Raw genomic sequence first — 27,241 nt, forward strand, 5'->3', positions numbered from 1 at the left:
CTTGCCTTTGGTTTGGAATCTTTGCATAGTTATGGACTTCAGCCCATCACTTAGGGTTTTTTTCCATTCAGTTGCAACCTTTGCTGGTATAATGTGAACTGTAAGTAGTTAAGGAAAAAAAAAGTCATTTAGCACATCGAGAGATGTATCTCTGTATATATGTGTAACATACTACCCTGAGAAATATGGCAAGATGTTTTAGTCTTGTGTGTTCATCATGTGCCGTTTGCTGTGGAATGACTTCCTTAAAGGTGTTTCAAGCAGGTAGAGGGAGTTGTCCGTAATGGGATTGTTTTGGCTCAGCAGTGCCCTGGAAGCATTTTTATCAGCCCATGTAAGGTGAAGACATGAAGTGGAACTGTGGTCTTGTGTCTTTTATAGTGATGACACAGTGCTACAGCTTTAGTTCAGGCTTTCAAATGAAGGTTGTAGCCTTACAGGTGAGACTGTTAGTCCAGCCTTCTAGGGTCTATTTAGCTTGACACTTTAAATCAGGCTTGAGCAGAAATACCTGGGGTATCTTTTCAGCAGTTTGTTCCTTGAGGAAGTAGATGAATAGTGCTAATTTCTAGACTAAGAATTGTGGGAACTCTTTTGAGAAGTCTGAAAATACAAAACCCGAGTCTTCTGTCACCCAGTGTGTGATTAGGTTTTCTCTTGGAACTGCTGGAGGCAACAGCTGAGTTTTCTTCAGGACTGTCGTTGCAGGTGTGAACTGCTTGGCATGATAGATGCTTGGCAATGCTGTAGATCATTGCAAAGAGAAAGTAGGGTACTATGGGAAGGATAACAAATGATGAATAACAGACATCAGGGAAAAGTGTGTAGTGTTTTTTGTTTTGTTGGGGTTTTTTAAAGCTATTCTGAAAAGATTTGGTGTTTTTTCAGTAAGTCGAAGTAGAAAAGGCATCAAACTTCACAGGCCTGTTAAGTCATCCCAGGGAAATATGCTATAATACATAAATGTTAAGTGTTCACATGTCAGAATCACATTTCAGTGTTCAAGCTTTAAAATGTATCAGCTGGTCTAGCTCTGCTCTTTCTTTCATATACTGTCTTTTCATTTTTGTTTCCTTCATCACTTTCTTGCCTTTTTTTTCCCTCTGCAATTTCTCGTCTCAAATAAGGTAATGCACTTTGACAGTTATGGTCATTCTTGTTCCACTCTCCTATCCATTAACTTCTTTCCTCCTCTAGCAAATGTGGCATCCCAGGTAGTAGCTTCTCTTTTCTTGTCAGTCCATTGGCATCAGAATAGCTGCTTGGCTGCATCAGGAATTTGCAGACAATCCAGATGGAGTCAGCTTGTGGGTTTGACTCTCAGGTTGAAGAGCCTCACATCTTCTTTGCCCCAGCACAGTCGCACCCTACACCTGATCTCAGGTCTCAAATCTGAGACTGGCTATCCTCTCTCAGATGAGGCTAGCCCAAAATATCCCAGGCTAAGACTGGGATATTTCCTGTTTTCAGCACCACCTGTTTCATTGACCCCCGAGAGAGGTGGAAGAAGTGGCCTGTTTATGCTAGAGATCTCCTGTAACTGTGTCCTAGCCAGAGAAGCCAGGCTGGATGGGGCTTTCGGCAACCTCCTCTAGTGAAAGGTGTCCCTGCCAGGGGGTTGGACCTAGACGGGCTTAAAGGTCCCTTCCAACCCAAACCATTCTGTGTTCCTATGGTTTAATTTTGGTTGCTATAAATTACAGTAAATAAGTTCACTTACCTGTCTTGTTTTGTGGATCTTTGAAAATCTTTTGAGCTGTTTTATTGTGACTTTCTTTTATAGATCCTTCTCATGTATCCTTGCACAAACCAAATAATTGTGTTAATGACATAAACCTCACAAGAACTCACTGACCCAGCATCCAGTCTCACGCAGGGTCCTGTCTTGCAGCAGTATCCCCCCTCCCTTTCCTTCTCTTGTTCCCACAAACAGGCAGGCAGGTGTACCCCAAGGCTGACAAGCTTCTCGTCATAGGAATAAGCCTACTCCCAAAGCCTAGGCCCCAATGGAAAATCCGGTACCCAGTATTCATATAAATAACAAAGGTTTAGTCCAGAATTAGCAGTTACAGTGGATGGGGCAGCTTCTCACATCTCAGCTCTAGCATCTCCAGACTTCCCAAACAACGCATCTCTCAGCTAGGAAGAGGTCAAGCTTTAGATGTGGCACAGAAGATTCAAGCATAATTATGGTTTTATGTGTGAATGCACTTGCCACTCAAGTGTTTCAACAGCATCTTTACATGGACTTTCGGCATTTGTTGTTTTTCATGTCTAAACTGCAGGTGTTAATGAAAAGTGGTTGATTCATGGATTTTCCACTAGAGGGAAGCCTTGCATCCAGAATATTTTCATAGTGAGGAAAGGCTGCAGTCTTGTTGACTGTCAGGTGTTTTGTAAGTAAGAGCATAGGAAAACACCTATCTTCTTTTTCCTTTCAGGCAGTGGGGGGAGGTCATCGGTGTTTTGCTTAAATGGCTGAATTGGACTCTTAATTGTATAACCTACCTGTCTGTAGGCATTGATTTGGGGATCTGAAGTTGAGAGCATAGTTGCTTGGGCTTATGTCGTACCAGCTGAGAACAGAGACACTGGGAAAGGACATTTGGCCCCTCAGATGATCAAGTTGGCCTTTAGGGCGATCCTATGTCATATGTGGAAAGCAACAGTCAACCCAGTTCCTGCCTTACACTCCTCAGACTGTTGGAGAGAGGCAGAATGAATTGGCCTTGAAGATTAGCCCTCATTCCAGTTAGTTTGTCCTGGGCTAAAGACACTAACTGTTCATCACTCAGACTTTGCTGCTTAAACATATTTCAAGTCTAGACAAAGTATGTGAGAATGTGCTGTTAATGCTTAAGAGGAGGTTCAGGTTTTGAGAGGTTCCTAGAGGTATCTTAGGTATGCAGTGAGGTAGGAGAAGGAAATACATGGTATTTCCAGGGCTGATTTCATATGGTAAATGGTCAAACTTAGAGCAAACAGGAAGAGAGGACCAGAGCAGGAGCTGTCTTCCTGTTCTCCATGCAGCATGCCTAGCACAGAGCAGTCCTAGTTCAAGACCTGTGCTTTATACCACAAGTAATAAACTGTCAAAACCTATCTATAAATGTAAGCCAACTACACCTGCTTGAGCCCTGGCTCTGTAAATGGTAGTGTAAAAGATACCCAGGGATCCATAGAAGGCATCAGGCACCAAAGGAGTCTGTTAACTGTCACTGGTGATGTTTAATCAAATTTTAGCTAATCCACGCACTCAATTGTATTTGAAGTGAGCTCAGAGAGTACCTGAAGTTGAGAGAACTTCTATTAATAACATTCCCTGCATGTCTAAATGTCTTTCTAGGGAAATGCAAACCAATGGACTGAAGCAGTTGGATTTACCATGGATAAATTTATTACTTTGGGTTCCATAGGAGAGACCATGATTCATCTGCTCAGGGTTAGAGTGCCAGTCCAAGTGGTGAGGACATGTACTGGTGCTTAGCTCGCTAACACACACGTTTTTCAACACCATGGCAGGTTAAACCTGGATGTGCAGAGCTTGTTTTTTAAGTGTCCACAGTGGCAAAGCCTGTGTTTTTCAGTAGTGTGTTATGTTCAATTGTTTGGGGTTTTTTTAACTGCTGTCCTCTTGTGTAAATGCTCTGACTGTAGTTTTCTATGCAAATCTGCTGCTGTAGAAATAGAGCTCGTGAATCAGTGCTGGGCAGTATGGAGTAGGTAATTCTGAAAGCCTGTTATTCATGAACTAAAAGTTGGAAATAGAAAATGACTATATGGAAGAAGTTGCTGCCACAGATCCTCCCTCTGGCTGGGAGAATTAGAGCATGCTTTACTTAACTTTCATTTGTGAGGAAAACAGGATGCTGCTACGACTTGTCACAAAAATTATTATCCCAGGATTCTGGGAAAAAGTGGAAAAAAAACCCAGGGCTTTTAATAATAATTCTTAAATTGGAATGCAGTTGTCTCAGAGGAAAGAGCTGGATGCAGTACATGGTCACTGACAGTGACACTGGTTCTTTTCTTCCCATCTACACAACCCCCTGTGCATTCATAAAAAGAGAGGCCCCAGCATGGTTATTTCCCAACCATAAATATGCAAATCCCCATCCCTTAAAGGAGGGTGATTTACTGGCTAACCAAAGCTCAGGGATTACTGCTTTTGTCCCACGTTTGTATGGTGACTGACTCAATGGGGTCCCGGTCCATGATTGGCACTTCTGCAACACAAATAAATGAAGAGCTCCACTTCTGTTCTAACATATGCAACCACATGCCTTCAGCAAACAAGAGGTCTCCTTTTGCCTCCTCCTGCCTTAAAGCCAACAGAGCATGGGAGGGAGAGCAAGACTTGATTTTTACAGCCTGCTTTGGTAGTTTGCTTCAGTAGGGTGAATGGGAATGACATCCTGCATCTCCTGCCTATTCTGGTTTCCCCTATTCTTGTGGCTGTACTGGTCTGAGTCCCCTTGAGATTGCTGCAATGCAAGAGAAAGTTGCTTCTGGACCGTAGAAAAACCAGAGCATTGGTTTAGTCACACAAGGGCAAGTAAAATAATCAAAATGAAAACCCTTGTACATTCTCAAATAGTAAAAAATAAACCCACCACAAAACCCAGAGGATATTCAGTGTTCCCAGGAAAATCTAACAAGAATTCTTCTTGGGCAAGGAACATAATTCTGTGCTTGGATGTGGTTAGTATCTTTTTGGCCAGGTATTTTGGCCACAAGTATATTTTACTATTATTATAATTATTAATTACATCAATTCAATGGCTGTATTTCTTGGCCAGGTTTAAAGCTCTGGAAACCCACAGTCCCCAAACAATGTTGGATATGCGGTACGAGATGACTGAGCCAAATAGGCTACGTGTATGTGACTGTGTGAAGTATCATAATAGAACCAGTACAAAATGCATCATTTCTAGTCAGAGCAAGTAGCATTGATATAAAATACATCTGCCTGAAAATTCCACTGCCTTTTATTTTACTTATGGAGGAGATTACTTAGGAGAGATGTCTTATTATTTTAATACATAACAGCTCCCTGATACGTTTCACTTCACAAGAATTAAAATCAGTTTCCAATGTGGTTTGTGTGGCAGATATTTTTTATGAAATGCAAGCCTCTTAAGCCTCAAATTCCCGTTTGTTTCTTGTATGTAATCACCCACTGCTGAGTCATCATTCCTTCTCCTCCTGACGAAATTACCATTTTTTTGAAGTAGCACAGTATCCACCTATCTTAACTCCTCAATTTATCAACAATTCATATCAAAAGCAGTGGGAAACAACAACTGTTTCTCATTTGCATTTGAAGTGGTGCAAGCTTCTTGATGGAGCAGTAGTCATGAAAGGGTTTGAAGCAAAACTGGCAGAAAAGAACTCAGCTTCTCCAGTTCATGATCCAGCACATTAATGTACACCAGCCCTGCCATGGTGGCAGTAGCACCAGGTAGAGGTAGAAACAGTGGTTTGCCCTGAGCCAGAGCCCACAATTGAACACGGAAAATAAAGTTATGACATTGCATTCACGTGTGTGATTTTTCCTTTCTTTTTTTCCTCACATTACCCTTTTAAACTCACATTCTTTCGGATTCTTTCAGATGACTTCTGCTGGGGGAGAACTTCCTGGAAGAACAAACTCCTTCAGTCAGTCTTGTGCAGAGTCTCATGTGTGATCTGCCCATGCAGAGGATATGTGTAAAGCCTTGTTTTCCTGAAAGCAGAGTCAAAAGGAGGCAATTTCTTCACTTCCAGTTGCCACAGAGCATTCCAGCCTCCAGGCTCTCTGCCCTTCCTGACATACTGCCATGGACCCTTTGCTTACATTCGTCTTGCTGTCATCTTGGCTTTTGACCACTTCTCCCTACTTGTTCTCTGGTTGCTCCTTTGTGCTGCAAGGGAAAAACTACCAGACAACATCCTTCTCCTTACATTAAGATTCAGAAACACTAGTACAGGTTTCAAGCAGTGTTTTGGTTGGTTTGTCCTACATCTGAAGCAATCTCACTCTAAAATAAGGAGCCTCTTGTATCTCTCTATAGCATTATCTACTGCCTATATACTTTATGGTAAGTGCACACTCTGTGCAATTGGATTTTGATGTTTTTCTGATGGACATGAACTTTTCTTATGACTTTTAGTGAACTCAGGATTGAAGGTTCCCCCAAACCTGGCTGTAGTATATATTACAGCCTAGTATCTCTTGTGTAATGCACTCCATTCAGTTTGGTTTACATACATGACCAGGAATTAGGTTGTTAGCAGTTGTCTCTCTTGACCCAAATAGCTAAAATTTAGCTCAAGTTACACTGGTGTCAAGAAGAAATGGAGCCGGTACCAAGAACATGCAGAGAGTACTTTCCTGAACACAGAATAATCAAACAAGTAAAGTCCAGCTTCATATTTCAGGTCCAAGCCTTTGGTTGGGACCTGTATGTCTCTTGTAAAGTTGGAGTACACATAGGTTGGTCTTTCTGATAAGTTCTGAAAGAGAAGTCAGCTCATGCATAAGAAAAATGCCTAGAAATTGAAAGCACCAGAAGGCAGCTGGAGACAACAGCAGATCCGTATCAAAATTACTACTACCCCTAATCAAATTGGTAATTTGAATACACTTGTCATTAAGTGACATTATTCCTTTCATCTTCCTTAGAAAAGGCAGCAAACAGATTCTGATTGAGTTATTTTGAAACTTCCTTATCTCTTATTTACTCACTACCATTCCTCTTCTTGCCTGAGCTTCTCCCCTTTCCCGTGCAATGCTCAGCCAAAGTCCCTTGACCCAGAACTTTCAAAATCTTGAGTGGTTTTGCATATCTCTTTGCTATGGACAGGAGCATTCCAGCAATGTCAATGTAGGTTATAATTATACCTACCTGATTCAATTACTTTTAATCCAGCTGCAATAATAGTGATTACATCTAAACTGCCATAAGCGTGTTTCAGAGTCAATACCTTATTTAAACATATCCATTCAAAACTCCAAGCTGCCTCTTGTTACAGAAAGACAGATGAAGAGAAAACTGCACAGGCTATCTTGTGTTTGCGTTCAGGAGGTTAATTTGACAAGCTGAAAATTTAGAAGTGTGACGGGTCAGAGAAAGTGAGTTTAGGTTTTGGCAGAATTCAGCAGGAAGATGTATGCTTTGCACGCAAGGCCATGGTCATGGGTGGCAGTGAGCTGGTAGATGAGTTTGCATCCACTGTGCATCAATCAGAGCGAGAGAGAAAATTGAAAGGAATTGTATCAGTTGGTATTAAATCCAAGTTCAGGTTTAAGGTCTACAGAAAAGCTTGGGAGAAGAGGAGGAAAGTCCTGTGAAATATCTCTGGAAAAAGACTTCTCTGTGGCAGTTTTTCAAGATTAATTATACTGCTGTAAGTCACTTGCTCTTCCCACTGGTGTCATGGATTGAGCTGCAGGTCAGTACAAGCCTGTATTTAGACTGGCTGGAAGCAAATGCAGGTTATTATGCTTCTGGTGGTAGTTAGGTAGCCTATGTAAAATGCATGGCTCGTCTCGACCAAATTTTAATTAGGCAGCTGTCCTCATTACAGAACAAGTTTAGCAATTCACTCACGTAGGCAATTCCACTTGCAGTGTGAAGGATAAAATAGACTAGAGCATTAACCACCATCTCACGCTTCAAAAGAGCATCCTGAGGGCAGGGTTGTGATGCACTGAAGAGGGAGACAAGTTATACCGATGATGTTTCATCTATTCCTGCTCTGTGGCTCAAGGAGTTGGGTTTCTCTGCATGTCAGTCTGGCTGGCACCTGTGCTTTTTCATCCACTGGCAGTTTTCATCTTCCTCCTTCACAGCTGTCTAAATCTGGAGTTCCCTTGCTCTCCTTCAGCCACAAGTTCGGCGATGATGCGCTTCTGTTTGTCATCCATAGAATCATAGAATGGTTTGGGCTGGCAGAGACCTTAAAGCTCATCCAGTTCCAACCCCCTGCCATAGGCAGGGACACCTCCCACCAGACCAGGTTGCTCCAAGCCCCGTCCAACCTGGCCTTCAACACTGCCAGGGATGGGGCAGCCACAGCTTCTCTGGGCAACCTGTTCCAGTGTCTCACCACCCTCACAGGGAAGAATTCCCAGGTTTTAAATGAAATATCTACTTTAACCACTTGGTACTGATACTTTTGCACAGAATGATTATTTTCACAGACTGAAAAATATTAGAAAATGCATGAAAATGTTATGTTCAAAATTCCGGGCTGCGTCCATGGGCAGGGATCTGTCACTCTGGCTTTTGTCTAGCACCCATGAGAAGATGGGCTTGGATTTCACGAAAAGACTGCTTTTAACTGTGGGAACCTGGTGCTTACTCAACAGGATTAGTATTTTGGGGTACTTTTGATCTTCGAAGTGGTGAAAAGAAATGATTGATCAGACCAAAGTTTTCAGCCATTTCTGACTTGCAAATCCGCCTCTCTGCAGCTCCAGTTTCTGCATATGCGCATATGGGGCTGCATAAGTCTTGTGAATTTTAACCTACTTCCAGTAAATTTGTCTTGATCTTTCCTGTCTTACGTGAATGCCTCAGAAGTTGTTCATGGATCTGTAGGCATCTCTGGGCCGTGGTTTGAAAACCACTGGATTAGTCAACCTGCAGCACCAATGCATGTGTGAACCAGTCCTAGGCTTCTCTTTGGTGTAGCAACCGTTTTGTGTCCCAAATTACTCTGTGTTTCACTTAGAAAACTAGTACTTTGTGAGCCTTGTAAGTTGGCTGTACCTGCTAAGGTTCTAAAAGTCTTTCCCTGAAGCATATCTACAGGCAGGACTTGTTGATCTAAATAGCTATGTGGCTCACGAGTTAGTGAGGTTAAAAATGCAGAGGAAACCACTGTAAACATTGCGTCACCAGCTGAGGAGGATCTGGAGACACTGTGTCGAATGGTCAAGAAGAAACTCACTTTAAATACACCTTGGACGTCTGCCTGGAAGATGGGAGGGATTCAGCAGCTGAGGTTTACATTATGAGTTGGGGTGGATGTTTCTACCAATAAACATGATCAGCCCTGTGTTCCAGTCTGCAGATTTCAGGGGACTGTGCTTAAAAGTGACTTCTTTGTTTTGCCAGATGTGGGCTGCTCCTGTTGGCATCAGTGGCAAAAACGCATCCAGTTCAGCAGGAGCATGTTTGGGCCTTTCGAGAATATTTATGGAGGTACATGGCTATATGGTCTGCAACATAGAACTGATAGGCATAAAAGCCAATCTTCATTTCCTCATGTATGAGCTAATGGTTTATGCAGAAGGTTAAAATTCACCAGCTGAATGTTGCCTGCATTTCGTGGAATCACAAGCTGCTCAGGAGAAAACATGAGTGTTTACTGGAAGAAATGTTAACAGACTGGTCTATGGAGCAGTAAATATGACCAAGGATTTCTAAGCCCTGGTTTTCTTAAGGAAAGAAGATTCCCAAATATATGGCTGTATAGAAGAGAAGTTTATGGAATCAACATGACTAGGAATTACTCTGCAAATGGTATATTTGAGAGTAACCTAATAATTTAAAGAGAAGGCCAGGGATAAATTCCTGTATTACGAGAGGGAAGCAGTTCTCTTCCCCCTACCCGCGTCCCCATCCGCTCTCTCCTTTTATCAGCTCCAGAGCTCACCTGCTTGAGCTGAGCCCAAACAGAAATTACTCTCTTGCCAGATTAGTTTCCTGCTGTTCTAACGTGTTGAATTGGCTCAGCAGAAGACGAGACAAACCCACTACCAAAGACATGCAGAAGGTCTAGGCCAGGAGTACAGAAAGGAAGAAGTAGGGGAAGTCATTCCCCTTTCTGGGGCAGCAAGGCCCCTGAACAACCCAAGCCTTATTGTACAACTCTACCCCCCTACGTGTGTGCTCCTCCTCTGCAACGTGACCTAAGACTCCATCCCAGACAGATGTGAGATTGCTTGACCATTTTAAGGAGAAATACCAGAAGTGCACAGGAGGCCTTTCAGCCTTTGGTTATTCTGCCTGTATTCCTTACAAAATGGATAGATGCAAGCCTAATCTAAAACATTTTTTGCCCCTAAGTCATATCTTGCTACACAACCAAGCACGAGACCAAATAAGCAGTGCTTGGTGAGGATGTCTGTGGACAGTAGGATCGATCACATGTGTGTAGGTGCTTGGGCAAAAGAGAATTGATGTCAGCTGTGGGGGCAGGTCCTTGTTGTTTTGGGCTGCGAGTCCTACCAAGTCGCATACTCGATGGTTCTCCTTTCTGCCTTGTGTCTATTGTCTTTCACACTGCTGGTGTTCTTGACATCATGCCCTCCCGCCTCCCTGTTCCCTACTTGTTAACCTTGCTTTCCATCTATGTCACTGTGGTCTTCAAAAAGGATTGTTTGCAGCCACTTTTATTAGCAGAAAGAAAAACAAAGGAAGACCACAAGAAAAGAGGAAGCCACAGAATAAATAATGATTGAACCTCACCATGAGAACTTCTTTTGATCCGCTGCAAAAATAAATAAATGTCTCCGTACCAGCCGGTAAGGAGAGGTGAACAGATCTGTGAGGTACAGATGCTTTATTGTCTAGAATATTGTTTTCTCATTTTGTATCTTGCATCAGCAATGACAACATGTCTGAAAATGTCGAGAAGTTTTGGAGAGATTTTTTTTCTTACTTCCCCCTGTCCTCGACACTTCTATTTTAATTCTAGATATTCTCATCAACACACAGAATCATAGGCTGGTTTGGGTTGGAAGGGACTTTACACATCATCTAGTTCCAACCCCGCTGCCATGGGCAGGGACACCTCACACTAGACCAGGTTGCTCCAAGCCCCATCTAGCCTGGCCTGAACACTGCCAGGGATGGGGCAGCCACAGCTTCTCTGGGCAATCTGTTCCAATCTCTTACCACCCTCATAGTGAAGAACTTCTTAGATCATTGCTAGTTCAGGAAAATATATATTGATTTGCACACAAACATAATCATAGCTCCTGATGCGTATGCATGGAATAGCACCTGATGTCTGCTTTCAGTATTGCTGGCTGTAAATAAGCAGGACAGAGCCTTTCCCAGTTAGTACTTAACAGAGCTGGTATTTCAGCTGCTCAGACAGCTTTTATTTAAAACACGCAGTAGACAGCACAAGAGCAATGTTCGGTAGCTAAGGCATGTATAAACATCAGGTTAACCTGACTTCGGGACAAGCGCTAATACCAGGAAAGCTTTCTCCTGGAGAACGCCTTGTCTGAGGCAGCTGGGGCCATGGCTCCCTGTGCTTGAGCAGCTCCCGTGTCACCCTGCCGCCTGCTCCGCTCCTCGGGCCACCCTCTGTAAGGAACTGGCACAGCTGGCCACGGTCACAGCCCGCTAACGGGCCGAGCCCAGCAACAACCACACACAGATGTGGGGCAGCGGTGGGGAAGGGGCTCCGGGGCGGGGGGCTGAAGCGGCACTGCTGCCGCATGGGAACCCAAAGGCTCGCTGCAAGTGTAAGCCGAGCAACGCAAGACACGCTGCCGCCTCTTGCTCCTGCTCTGTCCTTCCAGCCACGGCGCTGCGTGAGGATGATCCAGTTGTGTGCGTTCTTGCGAGGTTCCCTCCTCGCAGCCGGCTCTGCCGCAAATTGTATCCTCGACCAGCAGCCGGGCACAAACCCGCGCAGACCCCTCCTGCACCACGAAGAGCTGGGATCAGCAAACCGAAGGCACGATCACGCTGCCGGGAGCGGCGCTCAGAGGGCCATGGGCGATATCTCCCGCTTGTGCAGTGGTGAACTGCGAGAGGGACTCCGCTCGAGCGCAAACCGCAGCCCCGCGGGCTGTGGCGCTGCCCCCGGCACAGCGCACCTGCACCCACCGTCCGGTCCCCGCGGCGGGCAGGGCAGGGCAGGGCCGGGCCGCGGTGCCGCCTCCCGCCCGCTCCGCCTCAGCCCCGCGCCCGGGTGGGCTATAAGAGGCCGCGGCGGCAGCGCCGAGCTGCCCGTGCTGGCGGCGGGAGCAGTGGCGGCAGCGACGGCGCTGGGGCACCGCGGCCATGAAGTCACCTCAGGGGCAGCGGCCGGCGGGTCAAGGTGGGAGCGGCGGGTGAGAGGCGCGGCGGGACCTTTTCCCCTTCCCGCCGCCGGGTGGGGGGTCTGAGCGATGGAGGGCGGGCGAGCGGTGGGTGTCCCTTCCCGGCGCGGGGTCTCGGGACTGACTGTGCTGCGGCCGCCCGGCAGCGCTGGCGGAGGACGGCGGCGGGGGCCTGGCGGAGGCGCTGGGGGAGTTCGACACGGTGCTGGCGGAGTTCTCCTGCCCCGCCGGCCGGCGCCGCTTCCACTACGGCGAGCACCTGGAGCGCATGAAGCGGCGGAGCAGCGCCAGCGTCAGCGACGGCAGCGGCCTCAGCGACTCCGAGAGTGAGTGTCCGGCTGTCCCGCGGGGGCGCGGGCGGTGCCAGGCGGCGTTGAAGGCTGGCCCCGCTGGGTGTCGTCTCTCGGTGCTGAGCAGCAGAAAGGGGAGGGAGGGCGAGAGCTCCCGGGGGAAGCCACATCCAGACTGGGTTGGGGGGCGAAGCTCAAACACTCGCTACGGAGAAGCGGGCACCGGGGCACCTCGGCATGTCAAAGAAAAGATGTCTTACAGCTCTTACAGCAGCCTTCTAGTCCCTGCAGCAGTCCTGTAAGAAATCTGGAAAGGGACTTTTTGCAAGGGCATGTAGTGACAGGACAAGGGTGGAATGGCTTTAACCTGAAAGAGGGGAGATTTAGATTAGCTATTAGTAAGAAGTTCTTCCCTGTGAGGGTGGTGAGACACTGGCACACGTTGCCCAGAGAAGCTGTGGCTGCCCCATCCCTGGCAGTGTTCAAGGCCGGGTTGGACGGGGCTTGGAACAACCTGCTCTAGTGGAAGGTGTCCCTGCCCATGGCAGGGGGTTGGAACTGGATGAGCTTTAAGGTCCCTCCTAACCAAACTATTTCATGAGATTCTTAAGTTAACAGGGACTGTCTGCTCTCAGTAGCTAAAATATGATGTGAGAGCGAGTTAACTAAAGTGTGCTTTCCAGAACAGATGGAAATTCATACAGGTTTCTGGTTTAGTGTTGTCACTGTTTCAGAGGTGGTCATTTTAAGCTAATTTGCACAAAAGTATACCAGTTGTATACAAGTGGTGCATGCAGAACATAGCACAGGAAGGGTGGGAAGTAGATACTGACTCGTGACCCACTTTAGGCAAGAAAACAGAATTGGAACTAAGCTTTTTTTTCTAGTTAACTTGGAAAAAAGTTTTATGCCTCTTATTTTTTTGGTAGTCTGGGAGAAAAAAAGCATTTTCTTTTCCAGACAGTGAGGCTGGAAGCTGCTGTTCTCCTTGGGAGCAGTAGACTCAAGGTCTACTATGTTAGAAATTAGTTCTGCTAAAAACAAACTATACCCAGTTTTTTAGTCCCTAACTATACAGGAAGCTTTATGAAACTTACCTCTTTTTTCAGCTATTTCTAATAAAATTGCTGCTTTCATTTCTGTTTTGCATCTTTTATCAGTTCAGGGACTTACTTCACAATTCTGTTGACCTAGCGCTAAAACATTAATGTAATCTTCCTAGTACTGAAGCTGTGAGAGCGTAGCTTCTCCGTATTATTAGAGCCCTTTATTTCATCAGCATGGGCAGGATTCATTTCACTTCATGGACAGGTAATGTTTTACCTGCCCTGAACTTGGATACCTTGCCTGGCAGCACCTTGGGGTTTGTATTCTTTCATGTAGTCAGTGGAGATATGTGGATCAAGATGCTGTTCTACTGTTTCATAATGTAGTGGGTGAATCACTCCTTGTAAATATCTCCCTCCTTCTGAGGAAGGCTTGGAAGTGCATGCCCAATTTAGCTGGACACTTGCCTTTTGGATGGCTGAGAGTGTGTAGGGTGAGGTCTGCCTTCACTGAGCCAAGCTGATGAAGTATGTGAGCTCTGCTATAAATAATTATAAAAGTTTATTATCAATTGCAGCAATACAGCCCTAGTGTTACTATTTCTTGTGCAGTCTTCAGTACTGTGATACATTAACCTCTTACATAATCTTACCCAAAAATGAGATACTTAAAATGATAGATTGAAAGAATCTACTGTTGAGAAAACCACAAAAAACCCCAACCAAACAAAACAAACAAATCCAAAAAACCAGTAACAAGAACTTCCTCTTCTTGCATGGATAAAGCCATCTGTAGTTGCTTGTTCAGAAAACTTAAGTCTTGAACACTGCTTAAAATTGCTCTGTTACAATTGACAGGAAGGAATTTTGGAGGAAGATGGTGTTCTCTGGTGGTGTAGGAAGCCTGGTGAGAAACAGCACCTCATGTGAATGGGCAGACCAGATCTTCGGGAAGATCTGCAAAATAAAAACCTGTGTCACAAATCTGCACTGATTTAGGCTGAAGACATTAATGGGATAGCAGGATAGACATGGTTATGGCTCTAGACAAAGTGCTCAAGGATCTTGTATGAGAAAATTGTCAAGCATTCAAATCCCATTCAGTGCTGTGGTTCCTCCCTTCGTGATGCATCATGTGAAAGGTGGCTCTGGAGAAATTAAAGTCACTGTCTTCTGGACACTGGTGTATACTGGACTAGGAGGGTGCACTAAGAGTGACCTGTTGCCATTCAAAGGTGTCAAGTGTATGAGGATATGTTTAAGAGAAGGGAAGTGGTAAAACAGCCAGCTCTCTTCGCTTCTCAGAAAAGGCCCAATAAATCACTTCTTCCTAAAGGCATCATTCAGTGCAGATGGCTTATTTAGAAGTTATAGTAAGATTGAAGAGGAGTTGAGGATTTATGGGGAGTACCTTTTATAAAACAGACTCCAGCGTCTGATGTAATCCAGCTACACTCCCTGCATCTAACTTAAGAATAGATGCAGGGAGTTTCCTGCTTACCCAGGCTCCTTCTGTTCAAGCTCTTCTTTTTTTTTCCTCCTAGGTTCACCTTTCCTTTGGTCTCTCATTTAGTGCAAGTGTAGTGCTGAATTCATGACTTTGCTATTCCCACCGTAACGCTTAGGTTAAACACCACTGCAGGATCAAGGAGAACATGGGCTGAAAGAGCAAGTTCTGACAACACGAATCTGTAGCAACGCAAAAGGGATTCCAATAATACTCTCTGCAGATAGTCTGAATGATCCTCTTGTTCATGAACACTCTTTGCATCTTTGCAAGATCTTGTTATCCAGTGCCAAGACTCTTCCAAGTACACTTTGTCATGTATGCATAGAACGGTTCAGACTCTCGTATTTTAGCACTATCTCTTGTTTGTTGGTTTATCTAATCCTCCTAACTGATGTGGTGTGGGTGAAGGTTAGGCATATGTATCTCTTGGCCACTCCTGCAGTGTATCTTTCATGTCTAGGGTGGGACTGCAAGGAGAGGTAGTGTTTTAAACTGTTGCAATTGTCTGTTTCAGGGCCCTTGAATCAATCTTAAATTCAATTTTACAAGAAGCTAGTAACAGATATCAACTGATCATGCTTGAACAATACTGTTTATTAGGGTGAGGAAAGCCTTTTGTCTCCTGGGGCTTCTCCCATGAGGATGAGCCCATTTAATTTAACAGAAATATTTACAGAAGATCTTTATCGGTTATAGTTAATCCTGCAAGTGTTGCTTTTAACCTTAAAAATCCTCCCTTGAGCGAGCTAGCTCCAAAAGTACCAAGTGAAATTCTGATACTACGTATGTTGGGGTCTTAAGGAAAAATACAAATTTGAGGATACTACAGCGGAAAATGGGCAGGATAGTACTTGGTGCTCCCACATCTTGTCTTGTTATTTGAGTAAATGCTCTTTGGACGAGGTCTGTTTTGGCCATGGTTAAGTATTGTACATAACACAATGGACTCTAGACCTTACAGTAATAGAAAGGCTTGCATGTGCAGATGTTCATGATGACCTTAGTACTTGGCCCACAAGTATTACATTAACCACAACAGCTGATGGGGTCAGTGCTGGGAAATCATGATGCAACTGTTGAGTTACTCCAACATTCTTTGAGTTGCTGGACTGTGAGTACCAGCTGTGTTTCAACTTGATGTATTCAATTGCTTCAAAGTATAACAGCTTGTAGTTCAGGTTATTAATCATGGTGAAACCTCTAAGTTGAGGGATACCTTATAACTCTTTGCTATTTACAGCATGTGTGGGTTGTGATAAAATAGGATTTGTGTTAGTGTGCTGTGGTGGCAAAAGCCACTAGCGTAGATGCAGCTATATAGACAAACTCCTACAGATATCATTTGCTTCCTGTGTTTTGGAATAAGCTTGCAAAGGAAAGTGCAGGCTTGCCTGTGTAAATTGCATGTCCACTCGGTGCATTGTGCTAGTGTAGTATCCGGCAATGTCAGGATTAGGATAATGAAGAGAATGTTGGACTTCAAGAGAGGTTGAGAAGGGAAGCACTTTAGTGTTTCTCGTGCCAAAGTTATAATAACACTGAAAAGCTAAACCATAATCTGCTGTTGTGCTCTGAGAAATGCTTCATATTTTTAGCTCTGGATGTGTTTTCTTGAGACAGGTTCAGCTTCCAGCCTCTGTTAAAAGTGTTGCAAAATAAATGCATTAATTCAATTCTTTTACTCATACAGCCTGCAGTGTATCTTCATAGTTATTTTTAGGAGTATGTAAATGCTTTCTGACAGATACCTCCTGGCTTTTAAATACAACAAAATCACCCCTCAGTGCATCTAGAACTCTTTAGTTTTATAATTTCAAAATGAAGTAGGTGCAGGTTTATTAAGGGGTTGAACAATATCTGTTAACACCCAATGCCTAGTGTAGTGCAAGCATTCATGGTTACATGCCATGGACATCTCTATGTGCTTGTGCTAATGTGGGCACTATCTAGAGATGAAGCATTGGACACTTAATACTGTAGCACTCATCCTGAAAAGCCTGTTTACATTGGCTTTCTTGCAGTATGTGACTGTAAAGAAGGTAGAGAAAAAGGCAACAGAAATGACTGAAGACATAAAATAGTTTCTAAATGGTTGAATAGGCTGGGGCTGTCGGGCTAGAGGAGAGATGTCTTGAGTGGGGAAAAGCTAGTCTTCCAGAAAATCCTAAGTGACATTAGGAGAGTGCCTTCTACCTCACCCAGAATGAGGAAATCGAATTAAATCAGCATGTTTCAAAGAAATGAGAGGAAAAATTTCTTCTCATGGTGTATAGTTAAACTGTAAAACATATTGCCTGAAGGTATTATTGAAGTTAAAAGTTTACCTCCTCAAAAAATAACTAGAGAAACTCTTCTATAGGTATCTGCTATGAGACACAAAATGTGGAGTAGGCGAGCTTTTGCTCTTAGCAGCAAATCTCAGTCTTATATCATGAAGAAGAAAACATCTGAGGAGGTAGATTGTTTCTGCAAATATTTAATGGCCTATCTCCAACAAGAAGGGAATAGAATATTTATAATGAAAAAATGAAGCAAGACTCTCATGGAGAAATAACATTTTATTAAATGATGTGATTAAATTACTGGTACATTGAAGGGAAAGAAAACCAGAAGTTTCAGGTGCACAGGTTTCTCTCCAGTTACTTCAATTTAATGAGAAATGTGCTTTTTGGTAGGATTTCCTGTTCTTTCCTCTCCAGCACACCTGTTTCTCTTATGCTTTAAAAAGGAAGCATTAGTAAAGGGGAAGGTTGGAGTTGGAAGCACTGTCTCACAGGTAGTATGTGTGGTGGGGGAATGGAAAGGTAAGCTTTGTGTATAGTGAGAAGGCATGCTTGTACATCTGAATTTCAGGCTTCCCAGGTCACTTCCTTGTAATTGTGATGTGAAATCTTTTAACTCACAAAGCCTTGGTAGCGAAAAGGTGTGATTTTTATATCAGCATTGGAACAGACGTTTGGTTTTTTTAGCTTAGGCAAAAAACCCCACGAAAATAAACATTGCAGCCAAGTGTAACTGTGGTTATGATCAAAATAAACACTGCCCTTGAGGGCTGCAACATATGTATTGTGGAACGAGCTCTTTGCATCATGAATATTTCTCGCTTCTACGGGTGGCGTTAGACATTCTTGATTTTACTCTCGTTTTTTGGTGAGTAGGCTATGTTCTGACTAGCAATGAGTTGTGCAGTCTGTTCATTAAATGCTGAGCCATTGTTTTATAATGAATTTATGGCTTGTAGGGACTTAAGTCAAATTTTAAAGCTTCTCTCTCCAAATTTAAGATGTGATTTATTCCCCTCCCCCCCAAAAAAAAACTTTCCCCACTGAAAACTGCAGTAAAGGTTTTGTCTATTCTGTTTAAAATTGTGTCTTGAACTACGGTACTAGAAAGAGCATAAGATTAAAGAAGTCAGACAGCTGAACTTTTCCGTTGTCTGTTTTAAAATTAAGTTTGAGATTTTCCTCCTTCGGTTAATTACTGCCCAGAACCTTTCAATTGCTCTTTTTGTGGGGACATTGTATATTTACATGGTGTTGCCCTGGTTTTTCTTTGTGGTTTAACCATATGCTGGAACAGTGAAGGTCAATACTAACTACAGATTACTTCGCCAAAGTAATATACGCCCATGTTTATTCCAACCCCTTAATTTTGCAGTTGTTGGTTTAGTTTGACTCATGTAAATCAGTAGCTTAACTCTCAGGTTTTAAGGACTTGTTTTAAAGAGACAATTTGAGTGTGTTGGGTTTTTTTTAAACAGCTGAAGAGGCACAGTTTGTATACATGCACAGGCAGTAGAATCAATATACAAAGTGAAAAACAAGGAATGAATGATAGACGAACTTGCATTGCAGTGGGAGAGAAGGGGCTGGATGAGGAAGGACGACAGCGATGCGAGATCCTTGGCATCAGCCTCTGGTTATTGGAGTGCAGGGGATGTTGTGTTTGTATGGCAGTGGAAGTCTTCCAAGGGGCATTATTGGAGGTGAATGGGCAAATCTTGGCTGTGGCAGCTCGTAGGGAGCAAGGACTGAAGTGTTCTTTTCCCAGAGCTTTCTGCCCTACAGCCACACTTTGCCAAAGCGGGTATTTTTGTGCGATGGATATCACAAGTATTTCTTCTGAAGAGTGCATTGTTTTCAGCATTTGTTATAATGACCTTGATGGCAGAGTCAGTGCATTCCTCCTTCCATCACCAGAATTGCTGCTGTGTGGTGACATTTGTAAGCCACAGCCAGTAGCTGAAGTATGTTTTTGCTTTTTGAGAAAGATAAATGTTGATATTTTCCTGAAACTATTAATATCACAACCCATTAGAAGATAACACTGGTTTGTGAAAACACATCATCCTTTGAGACTGGAAGGAAAACATTCAGATATTTAAAGGTACAGTTCTGTTTACTTTCTCGTTGCCCAGCTGTATTTCCCAGCATAAGGTCTGGGGAAGCCAGTATGAAATAACATTTTCTGGTTTAAATACATTTTGGGGTGAGCCGTCAGTACTTTCAACTGCTTATAGAAGGAACATGGAGAGAAAACCACAAGAAGAATCAAAGGTGATTGCTAGCTTGGATGTGTACATGCATATGAATAAGAAGAATTGCATGAATAGCTTGCAGACAATTTAAATGGTTTATCAAAGCTTTTGTAGTTTGAATTGCCCTCACAAGCATTCACAAAAAGAACATTATATTCCAGCTATGTGTAAGAGCAACTGGAGCTTTGGATTTGGTGTATGACAAGGATTGGTTTGTAATATAAATTCCCAGCATCACTGCATTTGGTGTCTGGATACTTGTAGCATAGATTCCATGTTAAAAGTGCACTCAGTTTTGTAGCCATCGTTCTCTGGCTTATTGTTTATTAATTCGACGAGCTCAAAAACCTTTAAAAATATTAAATAATTTGGAAGTTTTTGTTCTACTCTTCTCAGATACATTGCCTGGAAAGTGTTTGATTTATGGTCTGTTCTGTCAGTGTTTCAGTGAGTTGTGCTCTTGGCTACAGCACTGCTTGTGTGAGTTATTTGGCCTTTTGTGGTGCTAGGGGTTTTGTTCTGAACAGCAAGAATTTTCCATTCAAAGTTTCTTGGTCACTGGGGTTTGCATCTTGGCTGGAAAGAAATGTAGTTTTAGTAGAAAGTTGGTCTGTAAACTGATTTCAGGAGGAAATTTGTCATACATCTGTTACCTGCAGACCATTAATGTACAGGGTTCATAGTGTGGGGTATGACACGAGTGACACACATCATTGCAGAGCAGTGTCAGATTTTTTTTTTCCCCCCTTTAGGTTGCTTTTAATGGTTTTAGGAGCTACTTTTTTTTAAAAAATAGCTTATTTTTCCAGTTTTCTATCTAAAATTATCTCAGTTTTGCATTGTATTCGTCAAATCTGACTTATCTGAAGCTTCAAGTAAATTGGTTTTGATCTGCTAAGGTTTAGAGAGGAGAATGGGCACTTAAAAGTGAAGATAAAGAAATTGCAATGAAAAGCTAGCATACAGAAACATACCTCTCTTTCTAAACAAGAAATAACTGACTGGTGGCTGATTTGGACAAGCAGTAGTCCCAGGTAATAGATGTCAGTCACACCATCACTCATGTCTGTGTAGTGCTGTAGGTAGCATGTGCATTTGCTAGAACAAGATCAGAGCTGATTGCAGAGTGAACTGTGAAAGATACAGTACTGTGGTGGGCCAACATGCATGTGAAAGTGTATTTCAACAGAGGTAGGCTTGGAAGCTAGCACAGAAGAAACAAGGAAACATAGAATCATAGAATAGTTAGGGCTGGAAAGGACCTCAAGATCATAGAATCATGGAATAGTTAGGGTTGGAAAGGACCTTAAGATCATCTAGTTCCAACCCCCCTGCCATGGGCAGGGACACCTCACACTAGACCATGTTGTCCAAGGCTCTGTCCAGCCTAGCCTCGAACACCACCAGGGATGCAGCATTCACCACTTCTTTGGGCAACCTGTTCTAGTGCCTCACCACCTGCACTGTAAAGAACTTCTTCCTTATATCTAATCTAAACTTCCCCTGTTGAAGTTTGAAGCCATTACCCCTTGTCCTACAACTACAGTCCCTAAGGAAGAGTCCCTCCCCAGCACCCTTGTAGGCCCCCTTCAGATATTGGAAGGCTGCTTTGAGGTCTCCACGCAGCCTTCTCTTCTCCAGGCTGAACAGCCCCAACTCTCTCAGCCTGTCTTCATACGGGAGGTGCTCCAGCCCTCTTATCATCCTCGTGGCCCTCCTCTGGACTCGCTCCAACAGCTCCATGTCCTTTTTATGTTGAGGACACCAGAACTGTACACAATACTCCAAGTGAGGTCTTACGAGAGCAGAGTAGAGGGGCAGGATCACCTCCTTCAACCTGCTGGTCACGCTTCTTTTGATGCAGCCCAGGATACGGTTAGCTTTCTGGGCTGCAAGCGCACACTGCTGGCTCGTTAAGCTTCTCATCAACCAACATCCCCAAGTCCTTCTCCACAGGGCTGCTCTGAATCTTCTCTGCCCAACCGGTACCTGTGATCATCCAGTTGCAACCCCCTGCCATGGACAGGGTCACCTTCCACTAGACCAGGTTGCTCAAAGCCCCATCCAACCTGGCCTTGGACACTTAGTAGATGCAGCCACCTGGTCTGATTTAGCACTGTATCTGTGTACTCCTGTAGAAGGTGGTTTTATGCTGGTAAGGACATCAGGGTAGAAGAGATGGGGGATTTTGGACATCCCCCAAAGATGCGGGAACTTATAGTAGAGGAGTAGTCTGCTGGAGGATGGTCTCTATTTGATATCCGCAAACATCATGGCAGTGCTCAGTGGAAGTGTAGATATGCAGACCTTGGCACGGCAAGCAGTGTTCCTGCCCTCTTTTGCTAATTAAGCAAGACACCCTTAATTCAACTAAGGCAGTCACCTCCTGGCATCACAAATGGGACAGGCGTCCAAGGGGCTGTGTCAGTTCTGACTTGGATGGACTTAATGCTGCAGCATAACCACCTGCTAGGCTGGGGCTCTAAGGACAAATGCTATGTGCGCTGCAGGACGGCAAAATTGCTGGCCTCAGTGGCAAGCAGTGGTAGTCACCACCCCATATAATGAGGCATACATTTGTTTCCTAGGAAATGCGCCACATCAATGGAGACCATTGACATGTTCATGTTACAAGGGTTTCCTTTTGTAGAACTACAGTTTTCAGGTCACTGGCTCAAAACTGCAGGAACTAGTGTTCTAGTGCCTCTAAAACAATGACAATTCCTCTTTCCGTGACTAATCCTTTGTGTGCACTGTGCATCGTGGAACTCTGAGGAAAAGAGAGAAGATAAAGATTACTTTTTCATACTTTTGAAACTTAAGGCCTTGTCTAAAATCCAAGAACATCAGAATCATATTGGAACCTTTCCCATTGCTTTCCAGGACATATAAAGCTTCCTTTGAAAGGCCACCTAAAAGATTGCAGAACATCTTGTGTATAGATGTACTGCTTATGAACTCCTGGGTTGCAGAATAAAAGAAAATTAAAAGATGCCATACCATTTACGTAGAACACAAGATCTAAAGCAGCAGAGTAAAGTATGGAGAAATGAGCGAGCTTGCTTCAGGGACGAGGGCAATGCTGAATATGTTCTCTGTTCTGGGGAACTGTCCTTGTCCTGGAGCTCTTTATTCAGCTTTTTTAAGTAGCTTTTGAAAAACCAGAATTTCCCAGAATATTGTGAATTAGGCAGGCCATACCAGGCCTAATTTAGTAGGTGGGGGATAATTGCCATTCCTGTAATAGCACCCAAATGATGCTGACTGCAGGGAAAGCTGACACTTTCCTTACTGAGAGTAAGGATTTGACCTAGGACTGCTTGCTTTTTAACAGTAGGTGTGGGAACAACATCCTTCATACAATAAGTGATTTATTTACCCTTCTGGTTTTGAAGTCTGAAAATTTGAATTCTACAGACTTTGAAGCCCATATAGGAAAGACCCCATTTGTTTTGAACTCTATTGCAAAATTGCAGGTCTTAATTTTGCTTTATAATGTAACTTTCTTACAGGTGCAGATTCACTCTACAGAAATAGTTTCAGCCTCAGTGATGAAAAGCTCAACTCTCCAACTACATCTACTCCAAGCTTGCCATCTCCATCAGTAACTCCATGTAAAGGTATGCTTAATCTTAACTGTTGGCATTTCTTCCTAATTCTCAACTATGTAGGCTTCTTTCTATGAGCCAGGATTCACATGTGTACTTTGACTTTCTTAGTTATAACAAAGCCAATTATTACTGCAATAGCACACTGCATCTGCACATCTTTGCAGGTGACCTGCAACTCTTGGTTTTGAAACACCAAGCTGAAGAAAATTACAGTTTCTTGGTTGATGAGAAATCGTGGTCTGCTTACAGAACACTTCAGTTAATTCTTAACTTGTGTTACCTCTTACTGAAGGAACTAAGTAGCTTAAGTGTCCCATCTATATACAGAAGCACTTAGCCTGAATGCAGGGGTGCAGTAGGTGACTCCTCTGAAGCCATATGCTGCCATTCAAGTTAACACAATTACTCAAATCCATACAGACCTTTCACTGCTGATACAACCCCTTTATTAGTAATTCCTCCCTCCTTTGTAGCTATGCTGTTTCAAAGTGGCTTCCATCTTGCAGCTGATCTAACTCCCCAGGACCTTGTTTCATTCTGGTTAACTTAATTTAACTCTGGAATAGATATATCAATAAATGAGTAGTCACAGATATGTACTACATGGTGCTGTTATTACAACTAGTCTTCTCAGATGCATGCTCAAGAGCTTTTTGTGCTTTCATGTCTTTTCCACAGTGACTGGTCATAAAAACAAGTTAAATGCTTTCTTTCTAATTAGTGTGATACTAGGGAAGAATAATGAGTAATGGTTAATAATAAGTAGTAAAAAAGAGTTCAGTTAAACTGGCAGGAAATACTTGGCAAGGAGCTACACTAAAGGTCAAGATGCTCTTCCTGATGAGAAGACAGAAATAGAGTTGAAACCAGCTTGGAATAGAGATAAGGAAGCCACTTGCAGCAAAACTAGATTGAATGGAAACAGTGGTGTTCTCAGGAGTGGAAGTTTAGGTGGATTTTTGGATCCAAATTTATAGTGTATGGACCAAGATCAAAAGATCTGACATCACAGCAAACTAGTGATCCTAACGTGATTTAAGAGGCTTTGATTTGTGTAGGACTGGGAGCTAACTGGCTGGAGTTTGATCAGGGCCATGAATGCAGTATTTGAATAGATGCAGTAAGGAAAACTCATGGAGCAAGGACATGGATTAGTAGACGTGGCTTTTTTTCTCTACTTCAACTTCTGCTTTTTAAGGAAACTGAACAAAGGATTGCTTTGCTTTGTTTCTGTCAAATGGAGAACTATAAAAATTAGTTTTAATTGTCTCCCATTTTCTAAGAATGTGTTTGGGCATTGCAGCAACCCCATTGAACTGCCCTGAAAATAGTCCACAGTGTGTTTGATATCACTGAAAATTATTTGGAGGGTCATGTGGTTTCAGTGTTTCTTTTGGCAGGAGAAATAGATCATATCTAAGTAGTATTGACTCTTATTTTGCAGCAAAGCTTGGAGACACAAAAGAACTGGAAGACTTCATTGCTGATCTTGACAGGACACTAGCAAGTAGGTAGATTTTTCTTACCTGCATCTCACTTGGTGCTGTCAAAGAGTGATGAAAGCCCAGTGTATGGGGGGAGAGGGAAGGGAAGTAGGCTTCATTTTAGTTTGTTAGTCCTATGGATCATTAAATGGATAAGAAGACTGAATTCTGGTCTTTGCCTGAATGTTCAAGGCATGCGGTTTAGCTTGTGTGACAAAGGCTGTGCTCCAGTGAACCTTTGTCCCCAGCTCTGAGGGATCTGCAATTCACCTCTCCTTGACAGTGGCAGAGATCAAGTAAACATCACTTCCTTATATATTTAAAATTCAGCTAAAAAGTGGGGCTTTTTCTTCATTATAAAGCTAAGTAACTGGAGGAGTAACGTTAGGTGAGGAAACCTGTTTATACTGGACTTCGCTTGTGAAAGAATTAAGGAGCAGGTATCTGTATTTATTGTCTTAGATTAAACATCAAAATCCTGTTTGTGCTTGTCTACCAGGAATGGAATTTAAATAACTTCTTCCTGTCACTATCTAGATGTATTTTCCAGTTACAGTACTAGATTCTTCATTATGATTTTTAAAGAAAAACAGTAAAACTAAAAACCACCCTCTCATTCCCAACCATGTAGTCTGCCTATTTCTGGTTTTCTGTGCTGTTATGGACATGATACTGTGTTTTTTATGTATGGAACCAGACTATAGAACCCAAACCAACAAATTTTAGGATTAGACCTAAATAGCAGCATGAACAACCCCTCCCCTTCCAATAAACTATGAACTGAGTTTCTTGTATTCATTAGGTATTTTCCCTTCCCTGTAATTATTGAAGCCTTGGCCATCTGCATTGGACTCAACTCAAGACAGCTGCCCTTCTGAGCTTCCTACTTCCCTGTCATCTAACTTGTATCTTAATCCCAGTTTCACTTCTCTTACTTAAAATATAATTCTAGTTTCCTGACTTCTGTCATGGATGTATGTTCGAGCTAACTTCATCTTTACTACTGAAACCTAGTTGACTGCTCTTCTGAAAGACTTCTGAGTTCTTGAAGGTTTGTGTAGAACAACAAAACCCCAGACCAGCAAATACTTACATTGTTGTATCTTGCACAGCCATGTTGCAGCCAACTCTTAAAAGGCTACCTATAGTATGTAGGTTTCATTGTCCCCTTGGAGGACACATCAAAGTTGAGGGCAGGGATTGCTACCTGCTGTAGTAGGTTTGGGGAGTTTTGTTGTTGTGTTTTTGGTTTTGTTTTTTAATCCCAACCAAAGCAAATCTCTTGTGATTCCAGCAGTCTTATTTGTATGCTTATCTTAGTAATGAACTATCTTTATCATACATAGAAGTTCTGAGGAAAAGGTCCAACTTGCATCTGATATTTATGATCACATTTTTGAGGAGTTTTATACTCTGGAGGTTACACAGAACTTTGTACGGATGCCTTTTCAAGCCTGATGTACTCATTAGAATAGTGTTTGCCTTAAATTTTCACACACTAATTTTTTGGCTTTTATGTTCATTTAAAAAAGGCATAATTTTGGCCTGTCAGGCAGTCTAGCAAGCCGAACATAAATGGAGTGTCTGGTATGTAAACAGCATGCAGTCTTATTTAATGTAGAACTTACTGATCCTTCTTGTTCTGTATTTTCAGGCATGTGAAGGATAAGTGACATCAATCTGAGACTGAGAACTGCTGCCCTTGTCTGATAACTTTGCTATCCAAGATATTTACCTTCTGAACATAACCTTTGTGAATTCCTACGAGTATTTAACTGGCAACATCAGTTTTGTGACTCTGCAGCAGATGGTATAAGACAACTTAAGTGTTACAGCTGTATTTTGCTTTAAAATATAGCTTGAGTTTTAATTTAAAGTTGCTTTTATGAAAATATATTTGTAATTTTATATAGTTGAGAACTTTTAATGCTTTTTTCCATTATAATATATTTTTGTACGCAAATAAACCCTGAACTGGAATCCAGATGTCTGAAAGCTTCATGTGAACATGCAAACTCTGAAACAGAAGTACAAATTAAGATCAAGTTTTAAATTATCTGATAAAGGTGTATTACCTGTTAGGCAAAATGTTATGCTGGATGCATGTGGAACTTCCTATTTTTCTTTTCAAATTGCTTAAATAAGAGAATTTTGTACTATGTAAAATTAATATAATCAGGAAAATAATAAAATTGGTCAAACTGCTACTTCAGATTTGCATTACTACAAATGGAATAACACTGACTTAGTACAGATTTGAACAGTGACATCTATTTCAACCCCCATGTAAAAGCTAGCTTTAAAATTACATACTATTCTACATCAAGTAGTAGTTGGGAAGTCAAGCATTTAGGCCCATGGGTTTAGGTATGGAGATCCTATAGCACTGACATACTTAAATGTCTGGATGTTTCTGGTACCAGATCCTTAGTCTGAAACAGTCTCCTGCTCTTAAAAGACTTCCTGGCCATCAGAGTTATGCTGAAAGAGTGGAAGGTGAATCTGTAGTTTTACAAGGAACCTGATTCTTTCCATATGCATTAGGCACTGGAGATGTCATTATGTGAACTCTCCTCCAGCTGCTGCAGGCATTACACTTAGCTCTGCTGTCTGAGCTGCTCATGCGATTGCTGTCTAATCTGTTCAGACCAAGTGAGCTGGGCTTGTTTGAACTCCAGGTCTTACTTGGACCAAAGCAGGCTTGTAAGCCA

General features: G+C 42.8%; 1 protein-coding gene across 1 annotated transcript; it reads left to right on the forward strand.

Moving 5' to 3' along the window:
* Positions 1 to 11,894: 11,894 nt before the first annotated feature.
* RGCC (regulator of cell cycle) lies at positions 11,895 to 26,737 on the forward strand. The gene is made up of 5 exons (XM_030477301.2): positions 11,895 to 12,051; positions 12,199 to 12,378; positions 22,948 to 23,055; positions 24,491 to 24,553; positions 26,185 to 26,737. The coding sequence occupies exons 1-5, from the start codon at positions 12,015 to 12,017 to the stop codon at positions 26,190 to 26,192; spliced, it is 396 nt and encodes a 131-aa protein (XP_030333161.1). The 5' UTR covers positions 11,895 to 12,014; the 3' UTR covers positions 26,193 to 26,737.
* The last annotated feature ends 504 nt before the right edge of the window (positions 26,738 to 27,241 follow it).

Source organism: Strigops habroptila, chromosome 2 (genome assembly GCF_004027225.2).
Source record: "Strigops habroptila isolate Jane chromosome 2, bStrHab1.2.pri, whole genome shotgun sequence".
Lineage (NCBI taxonomy): Eukaryota > Metazoa > Chordata > Aves > Psittaciformes > Psittacidae > Strigops > Strigops habroptila.

Coding starts and splice junctions, on each gene's coding strand:
- RGCC (XM_030477301.2), top strand. CDS start 12,015: ATGAAGTCACCTCAGGGGCAGCGGCCGGCGGGTCAAG. Junction 12,379..22,947: donor CGGCCTCAGCGACTCCGAGA/GTGAGTGTCCGG, acceptor ACTTTCTTACAG/GTGCAGATTCACTCTACAGA. Junction 23,056..24,490: donor ATCAGTAACTCCATGTAAAG/GTATGCTTAATC, acceptor CTTATTTTGCAG/CAAAGCTTGGAGACACAAAA.